Source organism: Tribolium madens, unplaced genomic scaffold (genome assembly GCF_015345945.1).
Source record: "Tribolium madens isolate multiple individuals breed KSU strain unplaced genomic scaffold, Tmad_KSU_1.1 Scaffold_3;HRSCAF=73;Tcas5.2_LG2, whole genome shotgun sequence".
NCBI classification, from domain to species: domain Eukaryota; kingdom Metazoa; phylum Arthropoda; class Insecta; order Coleoptera; family Tenebrionidae; genus Tribolium; species Tribolium madens.
The window spans coordinates 12,628,216-12,648,444 of NW_025401006.1; the positions used below are offsets into that span (position 1 = coordinate 12,628,216).

General features: G+C 34.1%; 5 protein-coding genes across 5 annotated transcripts in view; 4 read left to right on the forward strand and 1 right to left on the reverse strand.

Annotated features, from left to right (window-relative positions):
* The window catches only part of LOC123008011 (NADP-dependent malic enzyme-like), a 13,381-nt gene extending 8,699 nt beyond the window's left edge, over nt 1–4,682 (forward strand). Inside the window, exons 5-8 of the mRNA XM_044403576.1 lie at nt 579–1,440; nt 1,490–1,660; nt 4,247–4,370; nt 4,424–4,682. Coding sequence (XP_044259511.1) covers nt 579–1,440; nt 1,490–1,660; nt 4,247–4,370; nt 4,424–4,533 — 1,267 coding nt within the window. The 3' untranslated portion in view covers nt 4,534–4,682. The remainder of the gene's footprint in view (nt 1–578; nt 1,441–1,489; nt 1,661–4,246; nt 4,371–4,423) is intronic.
* LOC123008015 (ras-related protein Rab-39B) lies at nt 4,672–6,179 on the reverse strand. Its single transcript, XM_044403580.1, has 3 exons — nt 6,024–6,179; nt 5,701–5,928; nt 4,672–5,650 (listed from the first exon to the last, which is right to left on the reverse strand). Exons 2-3 carry the CDS (start codon nt 5,806–5,808, stop codon nt 5,102–5,104), a joined length of 657 nt encoding a protein of 218 aa, XP_044259515.1. The 5' UTR covers nt 5,809–5,928; nt 6,024–6,179; the 3' UTR covers nt 4,672–5,101.
* LOC123008013 (sorting nexin-27) lies at nt 6,158–10,230 on the forward strand. Its single transcript, XM_044403578.1, has 7 exons — nt 6,158–6,442; nt 8,171–8,273; nt 8,340–8,556; nt 8,609–8,802; nt 8,854–9,165; nt 9,214–9,582; nt 9,630–10,230. The coding sequence occupies exons 1-7, from the start codon at nt 6,189–6,191 to the stop codon at nt 9,696–9,698; spliced, it is 1,518 nt and encodes a 505-aa protein (XP_044259513.1). The 5' UTR covers nt 6,158–6,188; the 3' UTR covers nt 9,699–10,230.
* A 3,068-nt stretch (nt 10,231–13,298) lies between these two features.
* Nucleotides 13,299–13,822, forward strand: LOC123007792. The gene is made up of 2 exons (XM_044403237.1): nt 13,299–13,575; nt 13,663–13,822. Exons 1-2 carry the CDS (start codon nt 13,339–13,341, stop codon nt 13,678–13,680), a joined length of 255 nt encoding a protein of 84 aa, XP_044259172.1. The 5' UTR covers nt 13,299–13,338; the 3' UTR covers nt 13,681–13,822.
* Nucleotides 13,823–17,611: 3,789 nt separating this feature from the next.
* Nucleotides 17,612–19,865, forward strand: LOC123007586 (glycine receptor subunit alpha-4). Its single transcript, XM_044402968.1, has 9 exons — nt 17,612–17,738; nt 17,791–17,890; nt 17,934–18,088; nt 18,154–18,309; nt 18,359–18,496; nt 18,834–19,063; nt 19,108–19,233; nt 19,281–19,370; nt 19,439–19,865. Exons 1-9 carry the CDS (start codon nt 17,627–17,629, stop codon nt 19,571–19,573), a joined length of 1,242 nt encoding a protein of 413 aa, XP_044258903.1. The 5' UTR covers nt 17,612–17,626; the 3' UTR covers nt 19,574–19,865.
* Nucleotides 19,866–20,229: the final 364 nt, after the last annotated feature.

Here is a 20,229-nt window from a genome sequence, read left to right on the forward strand (position 1 = left end):
TTAAGTCGGTATTTCTTGACATTTTCTTAGTCTGCCCAACTGTCTTTTGTAACACGATATTTTCTAAAGTCTTAATTTACATTTTTTAAATTTGAACATTTGTATTTGAGAATTTTTTAAACAAATTTAGATATTGTTTAAACCGGTATTTCTAGACACTTCCTTAGTCTTCCCCACTGTCTTTTGCAACATGATGTTTTAAAAAAGTCTCGATTTTTTTTAATAAGCATTTCCTTAAGAAATTTTTAAATGTTTTTTGCAAGTCAAGAATTTTTTTAATCCAGTACATCTGACACTTTCTTAGTCTCTCCAACTGTCTTTTGTAGCACAATGTTTTGAAAAGTCTCGATTGACACTTTACTAAATAAAAATTAAACTCATTTATTATAATAATTAATTATTGTTAGCAGCCAAAATCAAATTAAAAAATGTCAAAACTATGCAAAACACAATAAAATCAAGAAAAATGCAAACTTTAAAGAAATTCTAATTTTTGTTGTGAAATCGTCCATTTTTGACACAATCTAAACTTGCTCTTCGTTTTCGTAAGTTTCATCCTTTTTAATGCCCGTTTGTAGGCCAGAACCCGATATTAGGGTAATCGTGGTGACCGACGGTGAGCGTATTTTGGGTTTGGGTGACTTGGGTGCGTGTGGTATGGGAATTCCCATCGGCAAACTGTCTCTATACACAGCCTTGGCTGGTATCAAACCGCACCAATGTTTGCCCATAACCTTAGACGTTGGTACCAACACGGAAAAAATGCTAAACGATCCTCTTTACATCGGCCTGAAACAGAATCGGGTCCGAGGCCAAGAATACGACGACTTCATCGACGAATTTATGCGAGGGGTTGTGCGTCGCTGGGGCCAAAACACCCTCATCCAATTTGAAGACTTTGGAAACGCCAACGCGTTCCGTCTTTTAGCCAAATACAGGGACAATTATTGCACTTTCAATGATGATATTCAAGGCACTGCCAGTGTGGCAGTTGCGGGAATTTTGGCCTCGATTCGGGCCACCAAAACGCGACTTTCGGAAAACACTTTGGTGTTTCAAGGAGCTGGGGAAGCCTCCCTTGGGATCGCCGCCCTTTGCGTCATGGCCATGAAAGCCGAAGGGACGCCAGACCAAGAAGCACGTAAAAGAATCTGGATGGTTGATTCGAAAGGTTTGATTGTTAAAAACCGACCAGATGGGGGGATCACCGAACACAAGGAGCCCTTCGCTCAGGATCATGAACCGATTAAGACACTCGCCGAAGTTGTGAAAAAAGTTAAACCGACGATTTTGATTGGGGCTGCGGCGATTGGGGGCGCTTTCACGCCGGAAATTTTGCAAGAAGTGGCTAAGAATTGCAAAAAACCGGTTATTTTCGCCCTGAGTAATCCCACATCCAAGGCTGAGTGTACTGCTGAGCAAGCCTACCAAAACACCGATGTATGGCTATTTTTATTGTAAAGTTAGTTTTTCTATGGGTTTTTTACAGGGAAATTGCATTTTTGCCAGTGGAAGTCCCTTCGATCCTGTCACCTACAAAGGGCGTACTTATTATCCGGGACAAGGGAATAATTCGTATATTTTCCCGGGGGTTGGGCTAGCAGCGATTTGTGTAGGGATGCGCACCATTGGAGAAGACATTTTCCTAATTGCTGCAGAGGTAGGTGATAATTAAACAACTTTTGTTTGTTTATAATTGCGAAAATGTAAGCAGTGTCCTTAAATTCGAGACAGTTTATTTTTTCTGTGTTATAAATAAACTTAGTTTTGGTAGATTTTATTGCTTTATAAACGCGGTATTTCGTTTATTTGTGTTTAAATTGTAATAAGAAAATTAAAATCGTGAAAATTCTAAAGCATTTAAATTTGACGCCAATTTTAGTTCACAATACAACCAAGATAGGACGCTAGAATCGAAAATTTGATGACAGTAGATTCTAAAGTTCGTTTTTTTTTTTTTAAATAATAGTCAATGTCAAAATTCCCTCAAAGACTAGACTGTACCACCCTAAATCTTTTTTTTAAACATTTGTATATTAAAATCTCCCTAGATTAGGATTGAGGTTGTGTTAGTAATTTCCAAATGTCAAAAAAGATTCAAAAACTGTGTTGCCAGCTGAGCAGAAAAGTTACCAGATTTACACCTATTTTCACTACCAGATTAGACTATTATTTTTCTAATAATAAATCTCGCAAATCGGTTCAAAGACGTGCTGAAATGCTCGAAAAATACTAGAAATTTTTTTTGGCTAGTTTTTAATTTAGTTTTGCGAAATACCTGGTAACAAAAAATCTGTTGGTAACACTGAATTAGTGGTAATCCTTCTAAATTTGTTATTATATCAGAATGTTTCAGGTAACGGCTAAATCAGCAGTTGCCCGTCGCAAATGAATGACAATTGCCTATAAAAGTTTGACGTTTGAATTTGAAAGTCAAGGTTGCCAAATTAAATTTTAAATTTGACCTCAAAACATTTACAGTCACTCCATTTTTACGTTTTTTACTTGAAAAACGCTAAAATGTTAAGACACTTGATAAGGTCAAAAATAATGAGCTACTTTTATTGTTTGCAAAATTTTGCAATTAACACCATTTTCGACAATATTTTGTATTTTTCGTTCAATTTTTTTGACAAAGTTCAAAAAGAGCTAAATCGAATAAAATAAACGAAATAACATCAATTTAGATTTATTTTTCTTGTGTTTAAGCATGTTTTGATAATGTCCTTCAAAATAAATGAGTTTTTAGTTCAAAAACGAACTAAATCGGGCGAAACACGCTAAATAATTTCGTAATTTTTCAGTTTTAAAAATTTGAATGTACTTTAAAAACGTGCTTAAACACTCTAAAAATCAAAAATAACACTAGTTTTGGCCTAATTTGATAAATTTTCGGTTTGTTTTTAACGAAATTTTGCAAAATAGTTTTGTTTCGGGCTAAAAACATACTAAATCGTTCAGAAATGAACAAAATAATGTACTTTTAGACCCATTTTAGTGATTTTTTACCTTGTTAAGTGAAATCATTTAGAAAAACAAAACTGTCTCGATTTTTTAACTTGTTTTCGAGAAAATTTAGCATTTGAGTTTCTGCATGGCTAAAAAAAACGTGCAAAATGCTCACAAAAATTAAAAAAAACTAGTTTCTAGTTCAAAAACGAACTAAATCAAGCGAGACACGCTAATATCAATTTCAATCTAATTTGGTAATTTTTCAGTCAGTTTTATAAAAAATTTGAATGTACAAATAAACAAGAATAACACTAGTTTTGGCCTAATTTGATAAATATTTGGTTTGTATTTAACGAAATTTTGCAAAATAGTTTTGTTTCGGGCTAAAAACATACTAAATCGTTCAGAAATGAACAAAATAATGTACTTTTTGACCCATTTTAGCGATTTTTTACCTTGTTGAGTGAAATCATCTAGAAAAACAAAACTGTCTCGTTTTTTAACTTTTTTTAGAGAAAATTTTGCATTTGAGTTTCTGCATGGCTAAAAAACGTGCAAAACGCTCAAAAAAAAAACTAGTTTCTAGTTCAAAAACGAACTAAATCGGGCGAGACACGCTGATATCAATTTCAATCTAATTTGGTAATTTTTCAGTCAGTTTTAGCAAAAAGTTAAATGTATTTTAAAAACGTGCTGAAACACTCTAAAAAATCAAAAATAACACTAGTTTTGGCCTAATTTGATAAATTTTTCGGTTAGTTTTTAACGAAATTTTGCAAAATAGTTCTGTTTGTGGCTAAAAACATAGTAACACGCTCAGAAATGAACAAAATAATGTACTTTTTGTCCCACTTTAGCGATTTTTTACCTTGTTGAGTGAAATTATTTAGAAAAACAAAACTGCCAATTTTTTAACTTGTCGAGAGAATTTAGCATTTGGTAGTTTCTGCATGGCTAAAAAAAACGTGCATATTGCTCAAAAAAAAAACTAGTGTCATTTTTGACTGAATTTACTCTAGCAATATTTAAAAAACCAATTAAAAAAGTTAATTTAGGCGAATACTCGATTAACAAAATTATTTCAAAATTGTCTGCTGCAACTGCAATCAGGTTTCAAAAAAATCATTTTTTCAAGTTTTCACCACAAATCATTAAACTAGTACCAAAATCACCAGACCTGTTTTTGGCACCAACATTGAAAACATAAATTTCCCTAGGCTGTTAACGCACCCAAACGAGTTCGTTAATGGGCAAAATGGAAAAATATTATAATAAATTTTCTTTTTTATTCCAGACTCTTGCTAACATGGTGTCTGATGCCGACTTTGAGAAGGGAAGTCTCTACCCCCCGTTGTCCACAATCCAAGATGTGTCTGTGAAAATTGCAACACGTCTTGGGGAATATGCTTACAAAAAAGGTGAAAGCAATTTTTTTAGTAATTTGTTTTGTAAATAACGTTTCTTTTTTAAGGTTTGGCAACCGTGTTACCCAAACCCGACGATATGGAAGCTTTCATAAGGGCACAAATGTACAACACAGACTACTTGCCCGCAGTCCCTTGCACTTACCCATTCCCCTAAATGTAATTTATTATTTATAAAATGTTGCTGGTGGTAGGAAATGAACTGTCGACCAGTTTATTTTGTAAATTTATTTTTAAAATAAATGTAAATTATTTGTTTTTATAATAGTGTTTTCATTCAATAAAAATATCACTGTTAATATGTAATCAGTTTAATCTTCAGGTTCTTACAACTCTAGCAGTGCTAAATACATTATACAAAAAAGGACAAACAACCTCAAAATCAGTTGAACATTCCCAGACTAGACAGTTCCTTACTGAATCATTTTATCACAAAAAGTAGAAAAACATTTGGAAAATCAACAAAACATTTTCATTACTTAATTGGTGTTTCAAATTTTGCCTTCACCAAATGTTTTCTGTATGACTCAGACAAATCTATGAACTAAATAAATTGTTAATTTGTTGAAATTTCTGTATAATTAAATTCGCAAGTAACTTTCTAATGGTGATGAACAGTAACTTTAAATTCTTGTGAATTCAGAATTACTCTAGTATAAAAGTGAAATCTATTATAGTTTTAGGTCATTTATACATAATCTATGTACAAGTTTAATAATAAAATTTTAACAGCAAGACGACTTTGCAGGTTCGGCCTCAATTAAATTAAAATCTAGCCCATTGGGTCTCGCAAACCCTGTTTTAATCCCATCCCAGCCATCCTCAACCTTATATTCCCCGGTTTGTATTCTATTGTAAACTTCTTGTGTGACCGACCTGAAGGCCTCTTCAACGTTCATCCCGTTTTTCGCCGACGTCTCCACATTGAAAATCCCATGTTGATCGGCAAACGCTTTGGCTTCCTCTTTGGAGACCTCTCGTTGGCCCCCATTATTAACAAGATCTAACTTACAACCTACTAGAGCAAAGACAGGCCTGTGGGGCTCAATGTGGCGTCGAGCTTCCGACATCCAAACCGGTATATGTTCGAAACTAGCCCTATTACAAATATCATACACTAACAAAGCACCTACTGAATTCCTATAATACGATTTTGTGATTGAGCGAAATCTCTCTTGACCAGCGGTGTCCCAAAGCTGTAATTTTATTCTAGTCCCGTCCTTAACCTCGATAAGTCGTGCGAAAAAGTCCACCCCAACTGTGGGGTCTGACAACTAAAATAATAACCTTTGAATTAAACGCAATTCGAAATTTGGGTACTGACCTCAGCGAATTTGCCATCAGTGAAGTATTTCAACAATGAACTCTTCCCCACTGTACTGTCGCCTATTAAAATTAGGCGGAATTGGTAGTCGAAAATCGGCTCAACCATTTTAAAACATTCCACAATTTTTTCGCACTATTTACTTTTTTTATTGACACTTTCAACATCTGACATTGACAGGTAGCACAGTCGGTATTGCAGGTTTTTGTTCGGTTTGGGTTGCCAACACTAAAAAATGTTAAGAAAAACGATTGAATTGGTAATTATTTACCTTTTTTGATCTAGTAATGATGAACCAAATAAATTTATCAATTATTACTTACGGTTATACACAATAAAGTCACATTTCACATTTTTGACAATTAATAAAATCAAAATCCCTAATAATTGGGCGCTTGTTTTGAAATGCGCAACGCTTATTGGTGGTTCCAAAGCACCCCTTGGTGTCCTTCGTGTTGTTTCGGCCCCCCGATCGGTCACGTCAAAATATGGCCGACTGTGATGCGGCCCGAAGTGCACTAAGAGTCGATAACATGAAAGTGCCAAATGGGCCCCGCGTTGTCACAATAAATAAAACAGAGACTGGTTTCGGGTTTAACGTCCGGGGACAAGTGAGCGAAGGGGGCCAACTGCGCAGCATCAACGGGGAGTTGTACGCCCCCTTGCAGCATGTCAGCGCCGTGCTGGACAGGGGGGCTGCCGAACAGGCCGGGATTCGCAAAGGGGACCGAATTCTCGAAGTGTGAGTACAAGGGGGCCCAAAACCGACGTGAGGGGGTTTATGGGGCAGTGGGACGGGTTTATTGATTTTTATTCGCGGCCGGTGAATGACAGATACCTGGGATTACCTCGGGGGGCACGGGATTCAGGGATTCAACCGGTTTTTGGAACTTTTTCAAGCACTTGAAATTTCACGAAATTGGCCATTTTGGTTTAAACAATCGAAAGTGTATTGCCAACGCAAAAAATCAAAATTGGCCAAACTCAAATGACGTAATTTAATAAAAAATGCAAAAACGAAAATTAACACTTGACTGGGTTTTACCCACAAATCACGCGCTTTTTTCAGTTTTTCAACGGTTTTAATTTCAAAAATTTTAATGTCAAAATTTTAGCTTGACATTTTTGGCCATTTTGGACAGTCGACAATGCATTGCCAACGCAAAAAATCAAAATTGGGGAAACTCAAATGACGTAATTAATTAATAAAAAAAACAAAAACTGACACTTGATTGGGTTTTCACCACAAATCACGCGCCTTTTTCAGTTTTTCAACAATTTTAATTTAAAAAATTTTAATGTCAAAATTTTAGCTTGACATTTTTGGCCATTTTGAACAGTCGAGAATGCATTGCCAACGCAAAAATCAAAATTAATAAAACTCAGGAATTATTTACGTAATAATAAATAAAAACCGAAAGTATGAAAATTATGCGAGTGGTTATCATTATTTCCGCATTAAATAATCAACTGTTTGTAAATAATGAGCGGAAAAATGTCAACAACGTAGAGGAAGGTGGGAAAAAATGGCCCAAAACCTCGAAATAAGGGCAAGTGGGGTAGGACTGACAAAAAATGTTTCAAATTTAATTATTCTAAGACAAGTCAAGCGTTGATCAAGGTTTGTGTGAGCAGTAAACAATTTTTTCGATTAAAGACGTGATTGTGTCTATTTTTCACGTTTTACGAGTGCAATATAAGTGGTTAATTGGATTCGACGCAAATAGAACTCAAATATTAGAAACATTTATCTCGAGATGTTTACGAGCTTTAGATAATCTCTAAGATTAAAACTGATTTAACTGTTGTCATAATGTCAAGGCCAACTATACTCTGACAGTTCTATTAAAAGTCAAGGTCACACATATAAACTAAAAATATTCCATTGATGTTGACCAGATTTTATTTTTTCGTAAATATTTACAAGCGTCTGTGTGTGTTTTTCGAAATAAAATACCTTCGGGAAATAACACCGAACAGGAAATTGTAAACTCGATAAAAATACTCATGTGGAAAAACACAAGATAAATAAATCTAATTTAGATTGAAACAAACACAGAAAGAAAGTTATCGAAATGTCACTTATTATCGCTTTATAGTAGAAAATTGCACGTTTAGAGGACAAATATATTAAGAATTTTGCCGGTTTAATAACATGTTGAGTTACCAAGTTCATGGAAATGTCGCACTTAAACCCCACGGGCGGTAAGTTGACACGTTCGCCTCCAAAACACACAAATCGGCCTTTTATCTTAATTAGTCGCCAGTCAATACCCCCAAAGGGGCCAATTTGCGCTCTGGAATAGCTAGCATCTGTTCCAAATTGACGGCGATCAAATTCGTACGGTTGCTAGGCAATGACAACAATCTTGTCAAAATTATTGACGGTCGCTAGGTAACAATAATAACTGACAGCGTTCAAATTGACGGTTGCTAGGCAACAATATTTTGAAGGGGTGTGTTTTTGCAGAAATGGGGTGAACGTAGAGGGCGCCACCCACAAGCAGGTGGTGGACTTGATCAAATCCGGCGGTGATGTGCTCACCCTCACCGTCATATCAGTGACACAACAGGTATGATGTCTTGGTAATTATATGTGTTGTGAATTTTTTCTACAATTAAAGTTTTTGGTGGTTTAGGAGGCGGAGCGTTTGGAGCCGAGTGATGATAATCAAGTGTACTATGATTACAGTGAGAAGCGTTCATTGCCTATTAGCATCCCCGATTACCATTATAATGAGCGAGGGGGTGAGAGGTATGTGGCGTTTAATATTTATATGGCAGGGAGGCATTTGTGTTCGCGACGATATAGGGAGTTTTCCAAGTTGCATGTCGACCTCAAGAAGGAGTTTATAGGTTTGTTGGTGTTGTAAGGGTAGTTGGGGGTGTTTTAAGGGTGGTTTTGGAGGTTTCACATTTCCGAAATTGCCGGGCAAATGGCCGTTTAATTTGAGCGAGCAGCAGTTGGATGCGCGTCGAAGGGGGTTGGAGCAGTACTTGGAGAGGGTTTGTGCGGTGCGAGTGATAGCCGAGTCTGATATTATGCAAGAGTTCCTCACTGATCAGGATGACGATAATAATAGCAGTCCTGTTGACCTTAAAGTAATTCCCCGGAATTTCGAGTAATTCCATGTAATTTTTACGTAATTTTAGGTATTACTCCCCGATAGAGAAGTCGTCACAGTATCACTAAAAAAAAGCGCCAACGCTGATGAAGTCTACGAAGCCGTTGTGAAAAAAATCGGCATGAATAAACGCGTTTCGAAATACTTTTACTTATTTGAAATCGTCGAATATAATTTCGAACGCAAACTCCAACCCACCGAATACCCTCATAACCTCTACATCCAGAATTACAGCACGGCGACAAGCACGTGTCTTTGTGTCCGAAAATGGCTCTTCTCCCTATCAAAAGAACTAACTTTAATGACCGACACGCAAGCCACTTCCTACATCTTCTGGCAGGTATTAGATATTTTCAAATTGAACAGTTGGTACCAGTGATGATTCCAGTCCGTCGATGAGGTCAATCGAGGTTATATCAACGCCGGCGAACGGCTATATCAGCTCAAAGCCCTCCAGGACAACACCCGAGCCTCGGAATATTTGAAATTGGCGCGCGAATTGCCAGGCTACGGCGAAGTGGTGTTCCCTCATTGCGCATGCGATTCGCGGAAAGACGGTCATGTGATTGTCGCAGTGGGGAGTGGGGGGATCAAGTTGCATGCGTGTCGGGAGGACGGGACGTTGGAGAGTCAAGTGGTGGGGCTCCAATGGGATTGCATAAGGCAGTGGGAGGTGGACGATGAAGGCATGGCCTTCTGTTTGAAATACAACAGGGCGGATAAGACGCCACGATGGTTGAAGATTTTCACACCTTATGTAAGTTTGGTTTGTCAAGTTGGTACAAGTTTTAAGGGTTGTTTCAGCATTTGTATCTCATGGATTGCTTCGATCGGATTATTGAAGAAAGCAAGTGGTTGGATACGGGGGAATGACTTGTTCCAGTGTTTTAAATATGTTGTTGAATTGTATTATTTATGCTATTTATGTGATGTATATTTTTTTGGTTATAAAATCATAAGATCATAACACTTGTTGAAATTATTGTTTTTGAGAGCACAAGTTATTTATTAGGAAATTTTTTAAAAATTCATGTGATAGATTTATTAGAGTAGAATATCTGTATATATAGGTTTAGTATTACATGTGATCACTTCTGTTGTAGTGGGACCCAATTATCTATCTTTTTGCACTGCCGGTTTTTTTTTAGTCTCTCTCTAGCCTCCAAATTCTACCCTTTTGAGTCTCATTCTACAATATGTATATACTAATTATGGCGTAGCTCAATTAATTTAGTTCTAGTATCCAACAATCTAGAATTTTTATATTATTCTAGTGTTTATCTAATCAAATATTTATTTCTGTTGATGCGATTCAAAATTATATTGTTAATATATGGCGTCTTAAGATTTGGCTGTTACGCACTAAATTCTAAAATATATACATAATTAAATCTGGTTGCTTCCTTTACCCAGCCTCCTCAGAACAAAACTAAATTTTAACAAGGTCAAAAATTGAAAAAAAAAAGACAAACACCCAACTTTTTGATAAAATAAAAAGTCGTGTGAAAAAAAAATTGAAAACTCCTTTTTCCCGCCTCGGCGAGTCGCACATGTGCGTGGGCTTGTACCGTTGCCATTAGAGATAATCCGCGTTTTGTATGTTACCATGGTGACGAAAAATTGTAGAAATAAATGTCATGGTAACGGAAAAATTAGCTCAGTGGTGGGTAATTTCTGAATTTCCATTTTAAATATTTTGATGCTTTTAATAAGAAAAATTTAAAACGTCAGATATATTTTTAGTTGCTAAGCAACATAATAATGATAATAAAGGTCTTTATTAATAAATTAAAAGTAATACAAAGATGCGGAGGCGAAGTCTAGCTTGAAGCTATTCAACTTAACCTCAAAAGAAAATTGATAGAAAAAAAAAACAATTATAACATAAAAATAAAAATAATTATTATAAACAATATAAAATTTAAATAAAAATAAATTCGGAAGTTACGTAATAATAATAATAATAAAAGTAAAGAAAGAAATCATTGCCAGTCTCTCAAAAGCAAAAAGAAAAAACAAGAAAGACTTCTTTAAAAAGATATGAAAAAAAAAACAAAAATTGTACAGAAAAAAATTAACATAACTATTGACATCAAAACTTTTGTTATTTCATTGTTATTTAGCAACCGAATTTTAAAGCTAATTATACCGAACAATAATAAATTATTTCACCTCTAGAATTTTTTTAGCACCTCATTAGTAAAAAATTACGAGTTAAAAAGAAAACTTTTTTGATGAAATTAAATAAGTCGTGTGAAGAAGATTAAAAAAAGAAAATTAAATGCCACCATTAAAGAAAATTGAAAACTCCCTTTTCCCCCCTCGGCGAGTCGCACATGTGCGTGGGCTCGAACCGTTGCCATAGAAATAATCCGCGTTATGTATGTTACCATGGTGACAAAAAATTGCAGAAATAAATGTCATGGTAACAGAAACATTAGCTCAGTGGCGGGTAATTTCTGAATTTCTATTTTAAATATTTTGATGTTTAATAAGAAAAATTTAAAACGTCAGATATATTTTTAGTTGCTAACTCTGACATCAAAACTTTTATTATTTCATTGTTACTTATTAACTTACTTATCAACTTTAAAGCTAATGATATACCGAACAATAATAAGAAATTATTTCACCTCTAGAATTTTTTAACACCTCATTAGTAAAAAATTACGAGTTAAAAAAAAGAAAAAAAATTTTTTTTTGATAATACTGAATAAGTCGTGTGAAGAAGAAGTTAAAAAAAAAGAAAATTAAATGCCACCATTAATGAAAATTGAAAACTCCCTTTTCCCGCCTCGACGAGTCGCACATGTGCGTGGGCTCGTACCGTTGCCATAGAAATAATCCGCGTTATGTTACCATGGTGACAAAAAATTGCAGAAACAAATATCATGGTAACAGAAAAATTAGCTCAGTGGCGGGTAATTTCTGTATTTCTATTTTAATTATTTTGATACTTTTAATAAGAAAAATTTAAAACTTCAGACATATTTTTAGTTGCTAACTATTGACATCAAAACTTTTATTTCATTGTTACTTATCAACCGAATTTTAAAGCTAATGATACCGAACAATAATAAGAAATTATTTCACCTCTAGAATTTTTTAGCACCTCATTAGTAAAAAATTACGAGTTAAAAAAAAAGTTTTTGATAAAATTGAATAAGTCGTGTGAAGAAAATTAAATGCCACCATTAAAGAAAATTTGAAAACTCCCTCGTCCCACCTCGGCGAGTCGCACATGTGCGTGGGCTCGTACCGTTGCCATAGAAATAATCCGCGTTATGTATGTTACCATGGTGACAAAAAATTGCAGAAATAAATGTCATGGTAACAGAAACATTAGCTCAGTGGCGGGTAATTTCTGAATTTCTATTTTAAATATTTTGATGCTTTTAATAAGAAAAATTTAAAACGTCAGATATATTTTTAGTTGCTAACTCTGACATCAAAACTTTTGTTATTTCATTGTTACTTATCAACTTTAAAGCTAATGATATACCGAACAATAATAAGAAATTATTTCACCTCTAGAATTTTTTAACACCRCATTAGTAAAAAATTACGAGTTAAAAAAAAGAAAAAAAATTTTTTTTTGATAATACTGAATAAGTCGTGTGAAGAAGAAGTTAAAAAAAAAGAAAATTAAATGCCACCATTAATGAAAATTGAAAACTCCCTTTTCCCGCCTCGACGAGTCGCACATGTGCGTGGGCTCGTACCGTTGCCATAGAAATAATCCGCGTTATGTTACCATGGTGACAAAAAATTGCAGAAACAAATATCATGGTAACAGAAAAATTAGCTCAGTGGCGGGTAATTTCTGTATTTCTATTTTAATTATTTTGATGCTTTTAATAAGAAAAATTTAAAACGTCATATATATTTTTAGTTGCTAAGCAACATATAACTATTGACATCAATACTTGCTATTTCATTGCTAATGATACCGAACAATAATAAGAAATTATTTCACCTCTAGAATTTTTTTATCACCTCATTAGTAAAAAATGAGTTATCCAATTACCTCTTGACGCAAGTTAATTGGCAATTAGGAGTAGGCGTTGTAAACCCGATTCTTTTTTGTTCACTTTTCTTAAATAAAAATATGAAGATTTTGCATAAATTCGCCTCAAAAATAACAATAAACACTTCGAGGGCTTGCAAACCGTCGATTTATTCTAAAAGTGCACGTTTCTTGGGGTAAAGAATGAGAAACCTTGCACGAACTCCAAACAAAACACCGCCCACAGCCACCTTGTTTTTTCCAAATGATATGCGGTGATAGATTGTGTCCATAAATAACGCGTCGACTTTTGTATAAAACCCCATTAAGGGGGTTGTTTCCAGCATTTCGCATCCAACCATTGCGATGTTAAGACACTTTTTCATCGAATTATTGTTCGTTTTGGTGGTCATGGACACCCTCTCCAGCGCATCAATCCCCGTCTGCATCACGTAAGTAGCTTTCACATTGTCAAATTAAATTGAAAGCTCGCGAAAACAAAGTCATATGAGCTCCGAATTGCGCCCCAGCGCTCAAGTCTACGTCCCGCTCGAGGCTGTGACCCCCAAGGGGGCTCAGAGTTCGCGCTATTCTCGCAAAACCGTACGACCAATGGCGGGGGACTCCCCTCGGCCCATTCTGGGCACGAAGGCCCCCTTCCCGCGAGCGATTCTGGGCCGGAAGGAGTACGCCGCTGGCGGCTCTGAAGAGGTGATTCGCTCCTTGACGAGAAACATGCAACAGGTGAAAATCAACGATGAGAAATCCACGCCGAAGAAATCGACGAGTTGCAGTTTGTGATTGTGTTGTGATTGGGATTTGTTGTTTCAGAAATTGCGTGCAGTGTAAACAGATGTTTGGGCCGTATTTTCAAGGAAGGGCCTGTGGGGATGCGTGTGTTTCGACCAATGGCAGGCTGGTGCCCGATTGCAACAATGCGGGCACTTTGGGCAACTTTTTGAAACGGTTGTATTAGTTGTATGCGTTGTAAAGGCACTTAGACGTTATTAGACCAATAAAAACTGTTTCATATCGACTTTGTCTCATTTCTATCCTTAAAAAACTAGTATCGATGAAGAAATTGTAAAAAGAAACAAAAATTACAAAGCTAAGTTTTTTTTCAATAATTTAGCATTTTTTTTTAATAGTAAATACTGTTAAGAGTGAATTTTTCTGGTGAAAATTGCCATTTTTCACATGAACGCTGTAGCAATTTTTAGTGTTTAAAGTTGCGTTATGTTGGCAATGACATTTGCATTCTCGTAGTTAAAACTTTTCTTTAATTAAATTTATTTTAGCAAACAATTATTAAAAATTTACTACCATATTGTTTTATTGGAATGATTTGTAGGAAATAAAGCATATTTTCCAAATTTTATATTCAAATTCGACATTTTTGTAACCAAATCCACAACTTTATTGAAATAATCAAGTCGACTATGGAGTTGCAATTTCGTCACTTTCCGAGTTGATTTGTTTATTAATTTGGCGATTTTTTCAAGAATTGTTGCATGGAAAAACGTTTCGCAAAGGTTTTCGTCTAATTTTCTTTAAATTTTTCACCATTTTCAAATTTAAAACTTTTCTTAGTTTGACAGTTGACAATTAAAAAATACCTTATTTACAAAAAATATTTTTTAAGACTTTAAAAAAACTAAATTTTTACTTTTCTTTCACCGTGCTTTTGCGTTTTTTGCACTTTCACTGAAGTTCTCACCAAGAAAAACATTCCATTTTTTTTACATACTGAAGTTTAATAGTGTCTAAAGTTACATCAAATTATTTGTTGATAATGACATTTGCGTTTTTGTAGAAAAAAAACTGCGTTTTACTTTATTTTAGCAAATAACTGATAACAATTTATTATCACATTGTTTTCTTGGATTAATTTGTAAGAATTAAAGCATTTTTTCTAAATTGTGTAATTCAAATGCTACATTTTTGTAACCAAAACCATTACTCTATTGAAATAATCAAGTCGACTATGGAGTTGCAATTTCGTTACTTTCAGAGTTGATTTGTTTATTAATTTGGCGATTTTTTCAAGAATTGTTGCATTGAAAAACGTTTCGCAAAGGTTTTCGTCTAATTTTCTTTAAATTTTTCACCATTTTCAAATTTAAAACTTTTGTTAGTTTGACAGTTGACAATTAAAAAATACCTTATTTACAAAAAATATTTCTTAAGACTTTAAAAAAACTAAATTTTTACTTTTCGTTCACCGTGCTTTTGCATTTTTTACACACTTTCACTGAAGTTCTCACCAACAAAACATTCCAAATTTTTTACACACTGACGTTTAATAGTGTCTAAAGTTACATTAAATTATTTGTTGATAATGACATTTGCATTTTTGTAGAAAATAACTGCGTTTTACTTTATTTTAGCAAATAATTGATAACAATTTACTATCATATTGTTTTCTTGGAATAATTGGTAAGAATTAAAGCATTTTTTCTAAATTGTGTAATTCAAATGCTACATTTTTGTGACCAAAACCACGGCTCTATTCAAATAATCGAGTCGACTATGGAGTTACAATTTAGATGATTTATTCATTAATTTAGCGTTTTTTGGAATTATCGCGTGGAAAATAGTGTAATTATATTTCGCAAAGCTTTTTGTCAAGTTTTGTTAAGATTTTTTCAGTTTTCTTGGTTTGACACATCACAGTTAAATAATACAGTGGCGGACACGGAATTTTGGACATCAAATTTATGTCACTTCAAAAAATGTCAATGTAAGCCATGCATTATTGTCATTATAATTGACGTTTGAAACTAAAATTTGAAAGTTTTAGTTGAAATTTATTTTTGACGTCGATTTTCCGAAACAATAATGCGAGCAATATCTTTTATATAAGTTCAATAAATTATTTTGATTTGTTGTCATTTTTTCTCGAGCTACATATCAGGATAAAAATTACAAAAACCGAAAATGACGTTAGTTTACATTTTTATGTCAATCGAATGAGACAAATCGTCCGAAATTCCGTGTCCGCCAGTGTACCTGATTCACAATATTCCTTAATAATTATATAAATAAAAAAATACATTATCTCTTTGCTTTTACCGCTCTTTTACACTATTTACACACTTTCACTGAAGTTTTCACCAAAACTACCAAAATTTTTCACACGCTGACATTTGACAGTGACTAAAGTTACATCAAATTGTTTGTTGTTAATGACATTTGCATTTTTGTAGTAAAAAAATTGCATTTTACTTTATTTCAGCAAATAATTGATACACAATTATTATCATACTGTTTTATTAGAACAATTTCTAAGAAATAATGCATTTTTTCCAAATTTTATTTTTAAAGGCTACATTTTTATTAAAATAATCAAGTCGACTAAAAGTTGCAATTTCGTCATTGTCAACACTGATTTGTTTATTAATTTAGCAATTTTCTCAGAATTATAGCATTGAAAATACCGTAAAAATGTTTCGTAAAGGTTTTTGTCTATTTTTCTTAAGATTTTTTGAGTTAAAACTTTTCCTTGATTTGACAGTTGACAGTTAAAAAACACCTGATTCAAATATTTCGTAATAACTAAAAAGAAAATACATTTTCTTTTTAACGAAAATTAAAGAAAATACATTTTCTTTTTACCTTTACCGCTCTTTTACACTATTTACACACTTTTACTGAAGTTTTCACCAAAACTACCAAAATTTTTCACTGGCGGACATTTGACAGTGTCTAAAGTTACATCAAATTATTTGTTGTTAATGACATTTGCATTTTTATAGTAAAAAAAAACTGCATTTTACTTTACTTCAGCAAATAATCGATACACATTTATTATCATACTGTTTTATTAGAACAATTTCTAAAAAATAAAGCATTTTTTCCAAATTTTGTTTTTAAAGGCTCCATTTTTATTGAAATAATCAAGTCGACTAAGAGTTACAATTTCGTCACTGTCAATAATGATTTGTTTATTAATTTAGCAATTTTCTCAGAATTATAACATTGAAAATACCGTAAAAATGTTTCGCAAAGGTTTTTGTATATTTTTCTTAAGATTTTTCTTTGATTTGACAGTTGACAGTTAAAAAATACCTGATCCAAATATTCCTTAATACTACTAATAAAAAAATAAAATTTCATTTCTTTTTCAGTTCTTTTGCAGCTTTTTGCACTATTTAAACACTTTCATGTACTTTTCACCAGAACGACAAACTTTTCACACACGGACGTTTAACCGTGTCTAACGTTACACCAAATTATTTGCTACTAATGACATTTGCATTTTAATAATAAAAAATTACAGTTAACAACATTCTAATAATTAATAATTACTATTATGTCACTTCTATCGCTAATTTTTTTTTATAAACAGACTTTTTTAGTACCAACCTCTTATTTCGAAAAATTAAAACGTCAAGTGGCCATTTTGTGTAACGAGTGCACTTTCGCTACACTCGTCGCCTTAAATAAAAATAAAGCCTTTTTGAAACTCAAATCACCCGGCGCATCCACCAAAGTTGCACTTTTTTAATTTTTAAACACGGTTAAATTCAAAAGTTTGTACCATTTGTGAGTTTGAAGGAAAAGGAAACGATTAGGAACTAAATTAGCGACAACTCGTTAATTGCATTTTAGTTAGTCTTCTCGTGTAATTGATTCATCATGCCGACATCCCAATTATTGGCAAATTACCTTCTCCACTGTAATTTTTTCTCGTTTTGTTGCAACCACGTGAAGTGATGATGAGAAAAAACCACAAAGCGCAAATTTGCAGATAATTTAATTTAGACACTCAAGGTGTGTTCGTTGGTGCTATAAAATGTCAAATTTGATTTTGTGGGTTGTGGTGTCCATGGTGGGGGCTTCAGTCCCCAAACCTCGAAGCTTCTTCAACAAATCGAAAAGCATAATTCCGGATTATTATCTGAAAGGTATTTAAATTATTTTTATTTATTTAAGTATTAACACAAATGATAATTTTAGAAGTACGACCTCCTACTCAAGGTGGTACTCCTGTCGAAATAGATTTCAGTATGACTGTCGTCGACATCAATTCTATTAACGTGGAAGATATGGATTTTCGGTTAGTCCAAGTTTAATTTTCACAAAATCATGATTTTTTCCAGCATGGACATGTTTTTGAGCCAGGAATGGATCGACGCAAGGATTAAAATACCCGAGGATTTATTCGAATATGGCGACGATTCAATCACGTTACCTTCGCAATATTTTGACAATCTGTGGCAACCCGATTTGTATTTCCTCAACTCGAAAGTTGTGGGTAGGGGAATTTGTGTTTTGCCAACTGTCCCTAGAGGAATTAATTTTTTGCCAACTTGTTTCTAGAAATTGCAACCCTGACACATAAATTCTCATCAGTGACTTTATTTCGCAACAAAACGATCAAATATTCGGCTCGAATGCATGCAATAGTTGCGTGTCAGATGGAATTCCAGCACTACCCCATGGACACCCAATTGTGCCCAATTAGTATCGAAAGCTGTAAGATTAATAAAACCCAACCTCACTTTTCCGAAATGTCAAATTGTAGTTTCATACAGTAATAAGAAAATGCGTTTAAAGTGGGCCCCAAGTGGGGTAACTGTCAGTCCCGAGTTGAAACTCCTCCAATACAACATCCTCCCCCTCCAACTAGAGGAGAAAAACGTCTTTACGGGCGAGAAAAGCGGTACAGATTTGTCAACAAGAAATTACCACCTAGGAAAATTACGTTTTTTATGTTGTTTGTAACTAGAAATTTCAGAAGTAGTTTTGTATGCCTAAGGTTGGTTACCCCTTGTTGTTGTCGGTTGACGTTTTCTGTCAACCTGCTGTCAACTATCAATTAAATTATCCATATAAGCTGACAGGTGACTTAACCTAAATTTTGTTTGTCACCAGAAACCAACCTAACCAAATTTATGGCAACCTTTTCACAAATATTCCTAAATCCTAGGGAGTAATTTCTTGTTGGTACAACAATACTGTCATATTTCCCACTACTACCAACTTAATTTCTCTCGTAGGGAATTTCTCGCGCCTTGTGGTCAATTTCCGGTTCGAGCGTCAAATCGGCCACCACTTGATCCAGACTTTTGCCCCATCATCCCTCGTGGTGGTACTTTCATGGTTCAGTTTTTGGCTGGGTTTGGACGCGGTACCAGGCCGGGTCACACTCCTAGTCACGTGTTTACTTACTTTGGTCACCATGTTTACCGGTCTGAGGACTGACATACCGGCAGTTGCATACGTCAAGGTTGGTAGTAATTGTCACGAAACACATAGAAATTTTTTCTACAGGCGCTCGATTTGTGGATGGCGGGGTGTATGGTGTCGGTGTTCGCCGCGCTAGGGGAATTTGTCATTGTCAAGGTTTTGGACCAGAAGTACCAACGTTTGAAGAAGAAGCAGTGCGAACAAGCCATGGTAGGCCGATTTTGTGTTAAATTACAAAAGAACTGATTTTTTTGTAGGAGGCTGCGATTACCCCCTGGCGCCCGAAACCGACTCTTGTCAACAAAAGACGAGCTAGTGAAGGTGTTGTTCCCATGTATTGGAGAAATGTATGTTGGCAACGCTGAATTTTGACATTTCAGTCATAGGCCACTTGATCAAAACATTTTTTTTTTAGAAAAAGGGGAAGGAGAAGATTTTGTGGCACCAAGTGGACCGTGTTTCGCGTGTGGTGTTTCCTGGTTTGTTTTTCATCTTCTGTGCGATTTATTGGACGACTTTGATTTTCGGTAGAAGTGCGACTTTGTTGTAAATGATGCAATTATTGTCGTATCAACAAGGAATTACTCCCTAAAATTTAGGGATATTCGTGAATAGGTTGTCACAAATTTGGTTAAGTTGTTAAACAAAAGATATCGTAACTAGTGTCAAAATATAGGTTAAGTCCAGTGATGCCAGATGAGATTAAGCGCTTGTCCCTAGATTGTAACTTCTAAATTCCCTAGAATTCGATAAACTACTTAAAAAATTAAAAAGATACTATTTCATAGCCCTATTTTGTTGAGGTAATATAATATAAATACATACAACATAAAAATGTGTTAATTCCAAACAACAAAAAATCAATAAATAATATAACAATAAATTAAAATAAATTTTACTAAAGAAACAAATAAACGTGAATATTTAGATACCTACTTAATTTTTATTTATACTTATAAATTATGGGATTTCATTAATTTTAAATATTCGTCTAAAACATTAAATGAATTGCAATAATTAATAAAATACATTTTTGGTTTCCGGGTGAATAAAAAGTATGGAATCAAAGGTTTTTTGCTTAAACTATTTATTTTTTGAAAAAACTAATTGATGAGTGATAAAGTACTATAAAAATGTGATGATTTAACAAGAATAAAATTTTTCGAAATTTCTTTTTGTTTTTGAGTTCTACAAAAAAAAATATTT

What these genes read in the sequence shown, in the direction of transcription:
- LOC123007586 (XM_044402968.1), top strand. Translation starts at nt 17,627, where the DNA reads ATGTCAAATTTGATTTTGTGGGTTGTGGTGTCCATGGTGGGGGCTTCA. An exon ending in CCTCAACTCGAAAGTTGTGG is followed by an intron (nt 18,089 to 18,153) that starts GTAGGGGAATTT and finishes ACTTGTTTCTAG; the next exon opens with AAATTGCAACCCTGACACAT. An exon ending in CGGCAGTTGCATACGTCAAG is followed by an intron (nt 19,064 to 19,107) that starts GTTGGTAGTAAT and finishes TTTTTTCTACAG; the next exon opens with GCGCTCGATTTGTGGATGGC.
- LOC123008013 (XM_044403578.1), top strand. Translation starts at nt 6,189, where the DNA reads ATGGCCGACTGTGATGCGGCCCGAAGTGCACTAAGAGTCGATAACATG. An exon ending in GGGGACCGAATTCTCGAAGT is followed by an intron (nt 6,443 to 8,170) that starts GTGAGTACAAGG and finishes GTGTTTTTGCAG; the next exon opens with AAATGGGGTGAACGTAGAGG. An exon ending in TGAAGATTTTCACACCTTAT is followed by an intron (nt 9,583 to 9,629) that starts GTAAGTTTGGTT and finishes GGGTTGTTTCAG; the next exon opens with CATTTGTATCTCATGGATTG.
- LOC123007792 (XM_044403237.1), top strand. Translation starts at nt 13,339, where the DNA reads ATGAGCTCCGAATTGCGCCCCAGCGCTCAAGTCTACGTCCCGCTCGAG.
- LOC123008015 (XM_044403580.1), bottom strand. Translation starts at nt 5,808, where the DNA reads ATGGTTGAGCCGATTTTCGACTACCAATTCCGCCTAATTTTAATAGGC. An exon ending in CTGATGGCAAATTCGCTGAG is followed by an intron (nt 5,651 to 5,700) that starts GTCAGTACCCAA and finishes TTATTATTTTAG; the next exon opens with TTGTCAGACCCCACAGTTGG.